We start from the raw sequence: 17,161 nt of genomic DNA on the forward strand, positions 1-17,161 counted from the left end.
TGTAGTCAGCAATGAACCTGGGTGCACGAATGGCAAAACGTCCTATTTTTCGGATGAATCCAGGTTCTGTTTACAGCATCGTGATGGTCGCATCCGTGTTTGGCGACATCGTGGTGAACGCACATTGGAATCGTGTATTCGCCATCGCCATACTGGCGTATCACCCGGCGTGTTGATATGGTGTGTCGCTGGTTACACGTCTCGGTCACCTCTTGTTCGCATTGACGGCACTTTGAACAGTGGAAGATACATTTCAGATGTGTTACGACCCGTGGCTCTACCCTTCATTCGGTCCCTGCGAAACCCTAAATTTCAGCACCATAATGCACGACCGCATGTTGCAGGTCCTGTACCGGCCTTTCTGGATACAGAAAATGTTCGTCTGCTACCCTGACCAGCACATTCTCTAGATCTCTCACCAACTGAAAACGTCTGGTCAACAGTGGCCGAGCAACTGGCTCGTCACAATACGCCAGTCACTACTTTTGATGAACTGTGACATCGTGTTGAAGCTGCATGGGTAGCTGTACCTGTACACGCCATCCAAGCTCTGATTGACTCAATGCCCAGGCGTATGAAGGCCGTTATTATGGCCAGAGGTGGTTGTTCTGGGTACTGATTTCTAAGGAGCTATGCACCCAAATTGCGTAAAAATATAATCACACGTCAGTTGTAGTGTAATATATTTGTCCAATGAATACCCGTTTATCATCAGCATTTCTTCTTGGTGTAGCAATTTGAATTGCCAGTAGTGTATCTACCGATTTCCGTTCTATTCGGATATTTCCTTCATGCTGCGTCGTACTTTTTTAATTTTTTTGTCTTTGAGTGTACCTTCTAATTGTTCTCACACGGCCTACACGGTGGAATATTGGACAGGTAATCAACCTAAAATCTCAACAGCCTGTTTAAATTGATCTCATCCGTAAACTAGGCTTAGTTCTTGTCATTTACGCTCCCTGGGATTACGAGAGATGTACCACACCGCTAAGGTCTGTTAACGGAAGTTCCTGCGACGAATGTTTTCTTGGAAAGTAAGAAATAGAACCTAGTATTTCCTCACGCATTAAAGAAGCGTTGTTCTTATCACCGAGTTTGGACAGCGAGTCGAAAAACATGTATACGTAGCCTATCTCGCAGTGCAGTGCGAGCACTCGGCTGAAATTTCCACATCGTTTTAGGACTAATGTTGTATGTCACAATGTAATCCCGTCGTGTGGTGAACGTAGAACCAAACATTTACGTCCCAGTTCGTCGGTAAGGCCTTAGAGATAATCTTTCTCCGCAGCAGCAGGAATTAGTAGAGTCCTACATAAAGGAGACCACAGAACGGCAACTGTCAAGTTTCCGCCACCAGCCACAATGATGAAGAGTTTGGCGGTCGTTCTGCTGTCGGTTGCTGCAGTATGCGGTAAGAGAGACACGGACGTAGCAACAGAGCTACGCTGCTCTTTCAGCCTGGGGTAAGGTAGCGCAGTAACGACTACGTTAGTTTTCCAAAAAATAATATTTTCTTCACACAAACAATACCAAGATACGTTAGTTAATAGAATTTCACAACTCGATATCATAAGAATATACGTCCTTTGAATTTTTAATATTTCGTCCTCTCTTTGCATTTTGGTCGTTTTCACTTATGAAGAGTTATATCGAACATCAAACTGTAATGTGTAAAAAATTCAATTTTTGGCAAAAAAAAGAAGCTATAAATGGAAAGTAAATGGTTATGAAACTCGGTCTCGACGATCAGCTCGCATGGTTGCCCCTTGCTGAAACCTGCAGCTGCTCGCTGCTAACGTGGGGAATAATTACTTTTCCTCTGCTTTAGGCCTTCATGTCTTTTCATAAAGTCTTGGTTATTGCGTTAGTGACTTTATCAAAAATGAGGGCAGCCTAAGGTAGTAGATAAGGTATGAGTCTCTCCCTAATCCATTTTTCATAATTTGAAGAGTTCATGTCGTTGTGATAATCCCCCGTTTTCTAGCCATATTTAAATCATACAATGAAGGCTTTCACGACCGGATGGTACTGTTGTTGGCAGGACTCAGCAGACCAGCCATACCTCTGAAGATGTCCAATGTAGTATTGGACGAAACGTTAGGAATAGAAGAATTCCATGGACCACGGCAATATAACCCGGAAGATTATCAACAACATATTTAAATCTTTCGCAGGCATTTGGTACAAAACTGTTCTCTCCGCCAACATGAATGAAGCTAATTCTGTCACCTTTCGAGGCAGGTCTCATCAGACCTTGTAATGATTGTCACTCGAGCAGTTTGAGACTGACAAGTGCCTATGTACACAGCTAGACAACGCTTACGTCTGTACTCTTGGCTACTTGGTTCGTTTTGCCCTTATAATACATATTTCCAGGGGTATTTTTTCTTTATACGACGTCTTCTTCAGCTTGAATCCTAGAATGGTAAGAATTTTACGAAGAGTGTGTATAAATCTTCAGAACTCTTTAAACTCCATAATATTGTCTTAAGAATTTTCTTTAAAGTCAGTTTTATTTTATCTGTAATATAGAAATTGATCACAACATGGCGAACAATTTGGTCATTAAAACTGTCTATAGTGGCCTCCAAGAAACCAGGACCTTTCCTCATGAGACGCTGAAAATGTCGAGGTTTCAGCTGCCTGGACTGTTTCGGTTCTCCCTTGATTCGCCGGACGAACGTTAACGATACAGCGATTGCTTCAACCCCTCACTCAAAGGTGGCTTTTAGTGTCAGTGGACGATCTAGAAAACATTCTTTTCTCATAAACTGGCAGACATTTGCAATTAGTTCGAGAGTTTGTCCATGAAGAACTTCCTTCTTTAACTTCCTCTGCAGTGATGACACTCTTTACCGGAGCATTTATTGGCTGACACCGTGACAACCCGCCTGATGCACGTAACAGACTGAGCAGGGTCTACTGCGCATCTTGCCTACGGTATCCATGTCTGTTTGCATGAACTTTGCATGTATGACAACTGATCCATACAAGAGGCAATGCATTGTGGTCATCTGTGACACGAAGTTTTAACAGTAAGCCACCAAACGGTGCGTGTCGGTGGGCACCTTGTACAACTACTCGCCAGTTCATTTCCTGTTCCACTCGCAAATGAAACCGCGGAAAAACGACTGCCTATATGCCATGGTATGAGTCTAAATTCTGTTATCTTGTCTTTGCAGCCCTTACAGGTGACGTACGTTGGTGGAAGTAGAATCATTTTGCTGTTAGTCGCAAATGCCAGCTCTAAGTTTTGGCGAAAAGTGCGTCGTCTTCCTTCCAGGAATTTCCACTTGACCTCACAGAGCATTTCGGTAATAATCGCATGTTGATTAAACCTTTGAGTCACCAGTCTTATGACTGGTTTTATGTGCTTACCTTATCAGTCCAACTGATTTTCAACAGTCGTCTGTAGTACCACATCTCAGATGCTTCTATTCGCTTGTATTGTGGTTCTCCCACAGTCCTTGTTTCACTACAATACAATGATGTGTTCCAAACTTACGTTCTCAGAAATTTCTTCCTCAAATATAGTTGTATGTTTGGTACCAGTAGACTTCTCTTCACCAGGAATCCCATTTTTTCACTGCTGGTCTACTTTTAATACCCACCTTCCTCCGTCCGTCATTGTCTATTTTACTGCCTAGGTAGCAGAATTCATTAACTTTATCTTCTTCGTGACCATCAATCGTGATGTTAAATTTCTCGCTATTCTCATTAATGCTGCTTCTCATTACTTTCGTCTTTCTTCGATTTCCTCTCAACCCATAAACTGTTATCATTAGACTGCTCATTACATTTAGCAGATTATGTAGTTCTTCTTCACTTTCACTGAGGATAGCAATTGCATCAGCGAATCGTATCATTGATATCCTTTCAGGTTGGATTTTAACCCCACTCCTGAACTTTCTTTCTTTCCACTTTTGCTTCTTCGATTTACTGATTAAAAAGTAGGGGTGAAAGCTGCATCCCTGCCTTACACATCACTTCGTTCTTGGTCGTCCACTCTTATTATGCCTTCTTGGCTCTTGTAGATGTTGTATAATAAACGTCTTTACCTATAGCTTAACCATATTTTTCTCAGAATTTCGAAAATCTTTCTCCATTCTTCATTGTCGAACGCTTTTTCCAGGTCGACTAATGCTATGAACGTGTCTTGATTTTACGTTGGTCTTGCTTCCAATATCAACCACAACGTCGGAATTAACTCTCTGTTGCTTTACCTTTCCTACAGCCAAACTTACCGTCATCTAACGCAGCCTCAATTTTCTTTTCCGTTCTTTTGTATATTATTCTTGTCAGCAACTTGAATACATGAGCTGTTAAACTGATTGTCCGATTATTCTCTCACTTGTCAGTTCTTGCAGTCTTGGGAACTGTGTGGATGAAATTTTTCCGAAAAGCAGATGGCATGTCGTCAGACTCATACATTCTACCAAGCTGAATAATCGTTCTGTTGCCGCTTCACCTAACGATTTTAGGTATTCTCATAGAATGTTATCTATCCCTTCTGTCTTATTTGATCTTAAGTCCTCCAAAGCTCTTTTAAATTCTTTTATCGCTAGCAAATGTAGCAGCACGTCTCTGAACTATTCCGACGTCTTCCTTTAATCCCAAATGGAGAGATTTCCAAACACTCGAAGACTACTCAAGAATGGAATGCATCACACAACGGTTCGATATGAAGTCTCCTTTATAGATAAGCTACGCTTTCCTAGAATTTTCTCTATAAACCGAAGTCGACTATTCGACTTCCTCACAACCGACCTTTCATGCTCATTAAATTTCATATAGCTTTTCAGCGTTATTTCTATGTTAAATCGACGTGATTGTGTCAAGCAGCACATCACGAATACTGCCTCTGAACTTTACAAAATTTGTTTTCCTAATCATCTGCTTTAATTTATATTTTTCTACGTTTAGAACAATGATGTTAGTTTTGTGGGGCACTCAGCTGCGGGGTTATCAGCGCCCGTACAATTCCCAATCTTTACTCAGTCCAATGTCGGCAGTTTCGTAAATGATGACGAAATGATGAGGACAACACAAACATCCGAGAGGAGAAAATCTCCAATCTGCCCGGGAATCGAACCCGGGACACCATGATCCAACGCTAGCCACTAGACCACGAGCTGCGTATGTTTAGAACGAGCTACCATTCATACCAAATAGAAATTGTGCCTGAGTCATCTTGTATCCCCTCACTCCTTCCTGTATATCGTACACTACTCAAATAGCTGCAGGTTGCTCCTCATGCTACAATCGTTTATGTATAGAGAGACAAGAGCTGTCGTACCACACGTCCCCTGGGCACTCCCGACAAAAGCCTTGTCTTTGATGAGCACTCGCCTTCCCAGGGCAACGTACTGGGTTCGATTACTTGAAAAGCGACTGAAACATCTGAAAACCTTTTTCGTTTAACAGGCTGCAGGGCAACACTGTCAAATACTTTCCGGAAATCCAGGAATTATCTTTTTTTTGCCTTTCAAACGTTATTTGGGTGGTATCGTGTGAGAAAAGGACAATAGGACGCGTTCTAAATTCGTGCTGATATTTTGGACAGAAATTTTTGTTTCTGAAGGAAATTCATTACATTCGAACTTAATAAATCTGCATTACATTCGAACTCAATAAATCTGCAGCAAACTTCCGTTAGCGATATTAGTCTGTAATTTTGCAGGCCCATTCTTTTACCGTTTTCATGTACGAGAGTCACTTGTGCTTTTTTCCAGATTGAGCTGGGAGAGAGATTTGCAATAAATACAAGCCAAGTAATGCCGAACAGTACCGTCTGTGGAACGGAAATGGGATCGCATCCGGACCTGGCGACTTACATGTTTTCAAATGTTTCGGTGCTTGTAAACGTCAGGAATGCCTGTTTGTATGTCCTCCATATGCGAGGATCACATGATGATGTGTCTGTGCGATGTTTTTTTAAACGTGCAGTTTATCACTTCAGATTTTCTCTTGCTGTCTACTACTGGCAAAACAGACTGGTCGACGAATATTGAAGAGAGGCCTTCAACCCACTTAGCGGTTTTATGTAGAATGAGAATAAGATGACAAGTGCGTTCTTGCTGTTGCAGCATGGCCGTACCCACGTTACGAGGAGGTCGTGCGTGACCCCAAAACCTCAGACCTGCTCTACGGCACCAACTCAGGAGCTCACACCGAGAATTGGTACTTCAGCACTCAAGCCTACGTGACGTCCATCATCATCCCGTCGCAGATCATGGACTTCTGCGGCACAGGTAGGCCCTATCACAACAGCTACTGAGTTCTGCAAGTTCTAAATCGATATTGAATCGACGGTACAGAGGTTAAGTGCCAGACTGTAGATCAAAGTTTTGGGGTTCGATATCTGGTCGGTCCTACAATTTTTGTCTCTCGCATAAAGAGAGCGTGAAGAATTATTGCTTAAACGTTGTAAACAGGCTAATCTTGTCTTTGGGATCCCTGCGGGAGTGAAACAAACAGGGTTGTAGTATGTTCGCATATTGGTCACATTAAGTTGGTCCTCTAACTTTTTAAAGCATTGATATGATGGAATTACATTATTCTGGAGATGTACTGAGACCCAACTTTATCGTCTATAAGAACAGAAACTGAAGCAATGAATTACAGTTTGTGCCAGACAATGTCGGCGTGGTGTAGTGCACAGCCCATCTGCCTAGTAAGCACGAGGCCCAGGTTTAAGTCCCAGCCATGGCAGAAATATTAATTCATTACTTCAGCTTCTATTCTTATGGAAGATAAAGTTTTCAAGTATCCTTTCGTGGGAGAGTTTATGTCTATCTTCATGACTTTCTAACTTCCTTTTTTTCTGCATCTCTTTCACACACTCCCATGGATCAAAAAAACCTGTGACATTCGCGCTGTTCTTCTTTGTATACGTTCAATATCCCCTGTTAGTCCTGTTTGATAAAGATACCATGCACTTGGGTAATATTATAGGATGGGTCGTACAAGTGTTCTGTAAGCAGTTGCCTTTGTAGATAGATTGCATGTCCTTAGTTTTCTACCAACGAACCGAAGTTTGGCATCTGCTTTGCCTAAAGACTAAGGCCGTGGGATCATTCCATTTCATATCCTTACAAGCTGCTATATCCGGGCACTTGTATGAACTAAACGATTCCAGCTGTCAAGTTATTGATTTGGTAGTCATAGGATTCTACGTTTTTTTGTTTTGTGAAGTCAAAATTTTCTTTCGAATTCTGAGTTGTAACTTTGTTCACAGTCCACGTTTAACTGTCTAATTAGACGGATAAGTCAGATCAGTGATCGGAGAAAGACAAGGGCATTCCACCTCGAGCAGGACCATACCTTGCAAAGCTTTGTGATGTTTAAACAAACCTTCGACTTGACAGATAACAACTTTTGCCTTTATTGCGCATGTAGTTAATTCAGAAGCAACACTCGTTACTCACTTTGTTATCTTCAAAGGGCTAGAACTGAGCCCATATCTGCATGATAATTCTCTCTCTTTTCGTTTACTATCTGACTACGATGGCATACACCCAGCTCCTGTTATTCATAAATTTAGTTGTATCATGTTCGCCTGTTCGGTGGACACAAATTGCTCTAAATGTGCAGTGAGTAAGGGCACAATATAAATTGTCACCGATTTCAGAACTGGGTGATCATCGATGTTAGCAGTTCTACTGAGCTTCACTTCTGAGTTTCTCTCGATTTCAGTTTGTAAGAAATACAGACACTGCATTGGCTACTAGCTGTTAGATTCACTTTTTTTTCAAATTACTAAAGTCCCAAACGTATTTATTGTATCTGTTCATTAAGAAGTTGACTTGTAACATCCTAACCACCATCATGAAACAACAATTCGAAAATCAGTTGTTGGACCGAGTAAACATCGTAGACATTAACAAATTACGTTGAACCTTTACAATAGCGATGTAATCCAAGAAATGTGACGGTTAGAACTACGTCTCAACGATGGTGTGACTGAAGTCTGTAAAATCTACCTGTTGGATCGTCATTGCATCATACGCCGAGTTAGAATAGTGCAACGAAAGCAGTTACGTGACTACGATACGCTATGACTACTTCACCGACTTTTCACCATCAACGTGTCCGTTACAATTGCACACAAAAATTTACCATGCTATCTCACATGTCTCCGCTGTCTATTGTACAGATAGACAGGCAAACAACTCTTCCTCATTTTCTGTTGGGGTTTCGTACAGGAATGACTTCATGTAACACCACAAACAAAAAATTCCACTTGTATAAGACAGCTGTGTATTGTTTTCCGTGGTGTCACATCAGCGTCCGTGCAGAAACATAATCGTTTTACAAGCAGATGCGTGACACGCATTTTTCATTCAACACCCCATACCGTCAAACATATTCAGTTGCGACATTAGTTCTTTAATTGTAAATATTGAATTAGGGATCTCCTACCGCCTCTATATACATTTAGAGACGCACTGTATGCGAAAAATACACCGTGTGTCGGAAACTGCATTGAACCGTAGCGTCGCCTGCAGTTGGATGTTTAGGGACATTGGAAAACAAAGGTATACTATCACCAATTGCGTCAAGCCTAGGAAATGCACTATGGTGTGAAAATGACTTTCGTTATGCAACAGCTGTTATTTCTTGTAACACGTGTGTCATAACGAACGTAATGACAAAACACGAATGATAGTTATATTTAAGAGAGGAACTTAACAGCCCAAATCTTGTAAAGACTAATGACCATCATCTACATGGTGAATAATGCAGTTCGTTCCGTTGAAGTAGGAATCCAGGATCATTCTCCCAGTTGTTCCTCGTGCGTCCAGTAAGTTTGCAGAGCAAAGCTTTGTTCGCTATAATTTTGCGTTCCAGTCGTAAGAGCAGTTCGTACAAATTCTTTTTGTACTGTCTTCTTTACATGTAGTACAGTATCATTAATTGCTGATGCCTTAGCTTCTTAGTTGATTTTTGAGAATATATGCAGACGTTCTTGTTTGGGATTTAATTTTTGCTCTTTCAATAGCTCTCGTCTTTCTGTTGGGCACTGCAATCAGTCTCCCTGTTTATAGTGCCACACAAAAATTGGAATTTATTTATTCTCGGATATTCATCTTGAGAAAAGCCCCGAAATCGATGATGATTCAATATAACGACGCTGAAAATCAGATCTGCAGTCAGAGAGAAATTTATTCCTAGTCTCAACTCATAATACGACTGCGTTTCAACGTTCCACCGACGATGGAAAGTTTAACTTATAATAATAATAATAATTTCGTGGAGCTCAGCGCCTGATGCCAGTATTACAATGGGACGCCACTTCCTTTCCTAGGGTGTCCCTAAGCTACCGCAGAATCCTACCGTGAATGGAGCCTACAGTGAAACATGAGACCCGAACCACGTGTTCTGGCGAATTTTCTCATCAATCAGAAGTGAATGGTAGGTTAAAGTCAGCTTGAAAAATTCTCCTTGTTCATCGCAGATTCGACGCGTAACATCTCGATTTTCTACCACTAAGTTTTTTTAGTTTGCGCAGATGTTGCATACTGTTATTGTCAAATACAATCTTTGAAAGGACTCGATATTGTAATGGTAAACATAGTTACTACTGAAAGCTGATGTTTCAGAGTTGTGGAATGGCACCTCTAAGTTGTAATTTAAAACTGAATTGACAATTGCTGGATGATCATTTGTAGGCTAGTATTTTTGCATGTGAGTAAGTCCTCTTCGAAAATTAAATTATTTTTAAAACCGTACTGATAATTATAAAGTATTTCACATTGCTTGCCCAGTCTTTGCAGAAATAAATACCCTCAATTTTTACGGAATGATAAGTAATCTTTTAAGCATCTTGTCTCACTTTTCAAGAAAAAAATTGTGGACCGTAGATGCAATAAACTTATCGGTAATTAACCACACGCCATGAAAACAGTGATATGAATATTTTAATAACCATATTATGTTGCGTCATATTAACGTTATTTTTATGGAGATATTTGTGTTGACATACCTAGACATTCAGAAGGAAATTGCCAATAATCTATTAAGGAATCGTCGCCCTTTATTTGGCAATATTGCAGTCAACCAACATAAATGTTGAAAACGTTTTCTGTAGCATGTCGCGAGTTTCGTCCTTGGAAGGCCAATGCTACTTGCAGGCGATGTTTAAGCCCTCTCACACAAATATATACTATTGTCTCTGGTAAAAAGTTTCCGAATACTGTGCGTCTTTAGCAGACACCAGGCAAGTTCTTTGATTATAAGTTACCGCTATAGCAGTTTCTATCGATTTTGTGGCTTTTTTTCTTGTGCAACGAAAACTGCTTACAAAAGGAAAGAGAAAGTCTTGAAGGTGAGTTATTACACAAACGTGTTGGCGAATTCTTACTTGGGCATTGAAAATGGGATTATCTTTTATGGGAAGAGAAAGACTGATTGACTATTGGCTGGGCAACAAGTCCAGAAAAAAAAGGAGAAATCAGCTCTTGTGTCAGTGAAAGATGTACAGTGTGTCAGTTTTGGTCCCTGGCCAGAGTATGCGCCAAAAGGAAAGATGTAGCCATTGCCCTCGGGGGTGTTTGACTGTAAAATGTGGAAACTGTGGAACTGTTATGTGCTTTCCAGCAAAAGGGATTGCTTTGAAGACATTTAACATGAAATAACATAAATTACATCCGTTCTTTCGGCCACAGTACTGTAGTATTTATATTGCAGCACCGATGCGCCTTATGTGGGCAATGGTTCTCACAGGCAGCTTACTGTGTTTTGGAAACAAAAAATGCGTCTAAAATTGAAACTTCCTGGCAGATTAAAACTGTGTGCCAGACCGAAACTCAGACTCGGGACCTTTGCCTTTCGCGTGCAGGTGCTTTCCGTTGTATCGCAGCCAGCTCTCTGGCCGAACGCGCTGAGCTACCGTGCCGGCGACTGAGCTACACAAGCTACTGGCGGGATTAGAGCTTTGAGGACGGATCGTGGGTCGTGCTTGGGGAGCATAGTTGCCAGCACGGTAGCTCAGCGTGTTCGGTCAGAGGGTTATCTGTCCTGTGTAATTAAACAACTGAGTTCACCGATCAACAACGAACTAAAACGGGTGTCTTACGACGTCCGCCCCGAGCAGATACAACGAACGAAAGCGAAAAAAATGAAATTAAAAAAAGTCGGTAGAGCACTTACCCGCGAAAGGCAAAGGCAGAAAGGCGAAAGGCAGAAAATCCTAAGAACTTTTGGTCTTATGTCAAAGCGGTAGGTGGATCAAAACAAAATGTCCAGACACTCTGTGACCAAAATGGTACTGAAACAGAGGATGACAGACTAAAGCCCGAAATACTAAATGTCTTTTACCAAAGCTGTTTCACAGAGGAAGGCTGCGCTGTAGTTCCATCTCTAGATTGTCGCACAGATGACAAACTGGTAGATATCGAAATAGACGACAGAGGGATACAGAAACAATTTAAATCGCTCAAAAGCGGAAAGGCCGCTGGACCTGATGGGATACCAGTTCGATTTTACACAGAGTACGCGAAGGAACTTGCCCCCCTTCTTGCAGCGGTGTGCTGTAGGTATCTAGAAGAGCGTGGCGTTCCAAAGGATTGGAAAAGGGCACAGGTCATCCCCGTTTTCAAGAAGGGAGGTCGAACAGATGTGCAAAACTATAGACCTATATCTCTAACGTCTATCAGTTGTAGAATTTTGGAACACGTATTATGTTCGAGTATAATGACTTTTCTGGAGACTAGAAATCTACTGTGTAGGAAACAGCATGGGTTTCGAAAAAGACGATCGTGTCAAACTCAGCTCGCGCTATTCGTCCACGAGACTCAGAGGGCCATAGACACGGGTTCCCAGGTAGATGCCGTGTTTCTTGACTTCCGCAAGGCGTTCGATACAGTTCCCCACAGTCGTTTAATGAACAAAGTAAGAGCATATGGACTATCAGACCAATTCTGTGATTAGATTGAAGAGTTCCTAGATAACAGAACGCAGCATGTCATTCTCAATGGAGAGAAATCTTCCGAAGTATGAGTGATTTCGGGTGTGCCACAGGGGAGTGTCGTAGGACCGTTGCTATTCACAATATACATAAATGACCTTGTGGATAATATCGGAAGTACAATGAGGCTTTTTTCGGATGATGCTGTGATATATCGAGAGGTTGTAACAACGGAAAATTGTACTGAAATGCAAGAGGATCTGCAGCGAATTGATGCATGGTGCCGGGAACGGCAATTGAATCTCAATGTAGAGAAGGTGCTGCGAATACATAGAAAGAAAGATCCCTTATCATTTAGCTACAATACAGCAGGTCAGCAACTGGAAGCAGTTAATTCCATAAATTATCTGGGAGTACGCATTAGGAGTGATTTAAAATGGAATGAGTATATAAAGTTGATCGTCGGTAAAGCAGATGCCAGACAGATTCATTGGAAGAATCGTAAGGAAATGCAATCCGAAAACAAAGGAAGTAGGTTACAGTACACTTGTTCGGCCACTGCTTGAATACTGCTCAGCAGTGTGGGATCCGTACCAGATAGGGGTGATAGAACACATAGAGAAGATCCAACGGAGAGCAGTGCGCTTCGTTACAGGATCATTTATTAATCCCGTAGGCGTTACGGGGATGATAGATAAACTCCAGTGGAAGACTCTGCAGGAGAGACGCTCAGTAGCTCGGTACGGACTTTTGCTGAAGTTTCGAGAACGTACCTTCACCGAGGAGTCGATCAGTATATTGCTCCCTCCTACGTATAAGTCACGAAGAGGCCATGAGGATAAAATCAGAGAGATTAGAGCCCACACAATTCTTCTTTCCACGAACAATACGAGACTGGAATAGAAGGGAGAGCCGATAGAGGTACTCAAGGTACCCTCCGCCACACACAATCAGGTGGCTTACGGAGTATGGATGTAGATGTAGATGTAGAAGGCAAAGGTCCCGTGTTCGATTCTCGGTGCGGCACTTAATTTTGATCTGTCAGGAAGATTCGTATCAACGCACACTCCGCTGCACAGTAAAATTTCATTCTGGCATGTAAAATTGTTCACATTACCATATACGTCTATTTAAGTAATTATATGAACGTGTGGTGTCCGATCTTTCGGACTCCATTTTCACTTGTCGCCGCCGATTCCGCATAAAGTGCCGATGCAGCTGATGTCATGTTTCCTCTCTTTTCTTTCCTTCCCCACCATCCCCTCCCTATTCAATCACATAATAGTTTATGTAATTTAATATATTTTCTTCTCAATATTTCTCTGTGGGCCAAATAAAGTGTTAAGTTGTCTTCTCGGAATAGGCATTCTTCCAACAACGAGGTTTTTGTGTTGTAAGGACGTCGATGACCAAGCTGTAGAGCACTTTAAGTCCAAAATCATCATCAATATTGACGGTAAAAAGACACTCATCTCCATCCTCCTGTTTTTTGAGTCCATCTGGGGATATTACGACCACATTGCGAGGAATCATCAATAAATATAAGTGTTCAAAACTGATTTCGATAGATCTCCAGCTCATATCTTCCCTTGTTGTTTCTGTTTACAGACCCAATGAAGAATGGAACGTACCAGGAGGAGGTTGTCCTTAACCTCTACGAGTGGAAACTCTCGACGTCCAGGACGGAAACGTACTTGGTGGCGTCCGGCTCCTTCAAAGGCACCGTCAGCTTCGGCCAGGAGATCGACATCCCGCTGCGGAACGAGACCCTGGGCCGCGCGCCCCGAGTCGGCCAGTTCTACAGTAGCACCAGCGGCTACCGGTACACGCTCGACATCGTCTTCAAGACGGCCGGCGTCTACCCGTGGTACACGACGAGGGCGCTCTCCACCTACTCGTTCGTCAGTTCGTCGACGAATCTACCCGGAATTGCTATCGGTCTGTCGTACGCCATCTAAGAAGTTGTGTCAAACGAGCCCGTCGCCGTGGTCAGACACGACACTCTACTGTCGTAGTTGCTCGTAGACCTCGTCGTTTTTCACTATTCATGCCGTTGCTGTAGTTCATTTTTTGAACAATATAGCCAGCTGACTCACTGCTAAAAGCGTTTGCTCTCTAATTCTGCATATCGTCTTCCATTTATTACTGATAATGTCTGACAATAAACCGAAGATGAGATGGAGACCTATTCAGGAAACATTTTTTTGTAAGCAGTGAATCAGCGGCCATTTTGGTTGTAGTGACAGCTTCTTAAGTAAACCCCAGTCTGTGTTTGAAGGAAAATTGTATTATGTATTTCATTAAATATCTGTTTATCAAAATTCTTGTTTTATTATATAAGAGTCAACCGACAGCAACTTTCGCCGAAGTGGAACATAAAGAAGCAAACAGCTACAACAAAGATGTTCACTGAAGATGGCAGTAAACATATTTTACTGAATTCCCACAATACATCCTAAACAACGATAAGCAGCTCCTGACCACCGTTGTAGTAGTTTGGAGTCTTATTCTATATACCCTCGTCACAAAAATTTACTTTTTTGTAAGTGTAAGCAGAGTATGACAATTATTTATTTACGATAAAATTAAATCTATAGTGGATGGTAAGCTAGCATAAAACTACATATAATACAGTTAAACTGAAGCGAATTATCGGCAATTGCTGCTTTGCAGCACATTGAAGTAAATTGTTAAATACAGTCATCAGAAAGGTCTTAGACAATATTAACAGTTTATGTATTGAATGGAACTTCTCTTTAAACTTATACAAACGCAAAATAATGACCAAAGCCCATAGCTTGGGCTGCCTACTTGAATTATCTTAGAACTCGTTGCGTCGTATAATCTCAGTTTTGTATCCATACTCACGATTGCATTTTTGTATTCCCTTGTCATTACGGGTATTCTTACTACTATTATTTTGCTTTCATTACTTTTGGTAGTGTTGCTAGTATTATTAACTGGATCGTATACCTCTACAAGGGGAAAACTCAAGACTAATAAAATACTTATGAGGAAGGAAAAACATCCCACAACCAGATTTAGTAATTTACTGGCAAATTTCTCTCTTCTATGCGTAATAATTCATTTTCTGGAATAGGTGCATCTAATAATACCTAGTTTGAAAAATATTTGTAGCTACTATGGTGTTTCTTATCATACGGAGTTGCCGCCTTACAGCAACAAATGGGGAAGCAAAAACGTTTTAAGGAACTTATTTAAATTAGATGAAAATAAAAACTTATATTTAATGAGTGCCAGTATTTATAGTACAATAGATGTAATGTAAGCATATACATATACATATATATACATATACATATATATATATATATATATATATATATATATATATATATATATATATATATATATATATATATATATATCTGGAGTGTACTATTACACAGAAAAATTACTGCACATAATCATAATATGAAGTACATTCAAATGAGCAAATACCTTATTTTTTCTAAATGTTTTTCAACCTAATCCACTGAATATGTTAGCATCATCTTTATAATTCTAAGTGGTCATAAATCTGCCCTAATCTCACAGCAGATAAATGCGAAACATGTTACTAATCACAAACGGCCACTTATTCACAAAACTCTATTAAGTTTATACGACAATCAATACGAAACGTGTTCTAGTCACCTTTCAGTCATCTTCATCTACTTCTGTTGTATGCTACGTCTTCACTTTTTTTTTATTTTTTTTAGTCAAGTCTTGGAACAGGTTTTTTGCAGCCCGGCATGAATTCTGTTTTTCCGAAAGTCTGAGGGTATATCGCCAGTCTCATATATTCTAATTCTACACATCGCCTTTGCTTTTAATTTCACCGAAGGTTGTTGTGACATAGCTGTATCGTGAGTCAGTCCTTTCGACAATAATTTCTTTTTCAATTTATTCATATTTTTGATGCAGCCATCTCGCTTTATCTTCCCTGCACTTCCTGTCTATTTCATTTGTAAGTGACGTCCGTCCCTCGCTTATCAACTGCATTATTTCTTCTGTTACACATGGTTTCCTCGCAGTTACCTTCTTTGTACCAACATTTTTCTTTCCAACTTTTGTGATTGATCTTTTTAAAGATGTCCATTCCTCTTTAACTGAAATGCCTACTGAGCTGTTCATTATCACAGTATCTATAGCCTCAGAGAACTTCGGGAGTATCTTTTCATTCCTTAGTATTTCCGTATCCCACCTCTTTGGGCATTGATTCTTCCTGACAATTCTCTTAATCTTTAGCCCACTCATCATCATGACTAAAATACGATCTGAGTCTTTATTTGCTCCTGGGTACTCCTTACAATCCTATATCTGAATCTCTGTGTGACCATGATGTAATCTAACTGAAAACGTCCCCTATCTCCCGTCCTTTCCAAAAATACCTTCCTCCTCCTGTGACTCTTGAACAGAGTATTCGATAACACTAACTGTATTTCATTGCAGGACTCAGCTTTTTCCTCTCTCATTCCTTCTACCAATTCCATATTCTCCCAAAACGCTTTCTTCTACTCCTCCCCTTTCAACCGCATTCAAGACCACCATGGCTATAGATTTTCATTTTCGTTTAGGTATTGAATTACCTGTTCAATACTCTCATACGCTCTCTTTATCTCTTCATCTTCTGCTTGCGACGCCGGCTGTCGGTGTTGGTTTGCTGTCGACTCTGATGAGAACAACCCTATCACTGAACTGACTCCTATCGAACCTACCCCCATATTCATAACGAATCGTACTGCTGTTATACTGTTTACTGCTGCCCTAATCTCATTTGTACAGAAATCTTTGTCTTCTTTCCATTTTCATTTCACTGATCCAGACTTACGTTTTCGGATTTTCTAGTTTTCCTATCACATCATAACGCCTGACATTCGACGCCCCAATTCACAGAAAGTTATCCTTTCGTTGCTTATTCAATCTTTTTGTCATTGTCATCTCAGTTGATCATAAAAACTTGTTGCTCTGCTTCTGTATTATACTTCAATAGTTTCTCAGTATCGTATTTCTTCTATTTATTTCTGAGAACTTTCTCATCATATTCTTCTGCTGAGGCAGGCCCAATGATCTTGGTGGGTAAATATGTCCTGGTTTTCATTAATGAAATGTGTGGACTGCAATATTGTTCCATACAGGATTTAGCATGTACCTGTCCGTTCCTTTCTGCGCTGGACTCGTACTACACAAATTAAAGGGAAAGAAAGATACGTTGTCCCGTTTTCTTCTCATTGTTTGCGCTAAGATGAC

The 17,161-nt window shown here is 40.8% G+C and overlaps 2 protein-coding genes across 5 annotated transcripts in view; one reads left to right on the forward strand and one right to left on the reverse strand.

Annotated features, from left to right (window-relative positions):
• The window catches only part of LOC126335244 (adenylate cyclase type 8), a 1,717,934-nt gene that overhangs the window by 192,369 nt on the left and 1,508,404 nt on the right, over positions 1 to 17,161 (reverse strand). The gene's annotated exons all lie outside the window — the stretch shown is intronic.
• Positions 1,338 to 14,229, forward strand: LOC126335253 (uncharacterized). The gene is made up of 3 exons (XM_049998297.1): positions 1,338 to 1,411; positions 6,087 to 6,251; positions 13,517 to 14,229. Exons 1-3 carry the CDS (start codon positions 1,363 to 1,365, stop codon positions 13,864 to 13,866), a joined length of 564 nt encoding a protein of 187 aa, XP_049854254.1. The 5' UTR covers positions 1,338 to 1,362; the 3' UTR covers positions 13,867 to 14,229.

This window comes from Schistocerca gregaria, chromosome 2, assembly GCF_023897955.1.
Source record: "Schistocerca gregaria isolate iqSchGreg1 chromosome 2, iqSchGreg1.2, whole genome shotgun sequence".
Classification (NCBI taxonomy): Eukaryota; Metazoa; Arthropoda; class Insecta; order Orthoptera; family Acrididae; genus Schistocerca; species Schistocerca gregaria.

Coding starts and splice junctions, on each gene's coding strand:
- LOC126335253 (XM_049998297.1), top strand. CDS start 1,363: ATGATGAAGAGTTTGGCGGTCGTTCTGCTGTCGGTTGCTGCAGTATGC. Junction 1,412..6,086: donor GTCGGTTGCTGCAGTATGCG/GTAAGAGAGACA, acceptor TTGCTGTTGCAG/CATGGCCGTACCCACGTTAC. Junction 6,252..13,516: donor CATGGACTTCTGCGGCACAG/GTAGGCCCTATC, acceptor TTCTGTTTACAG/ACCCAATGAAGAATGGAACG.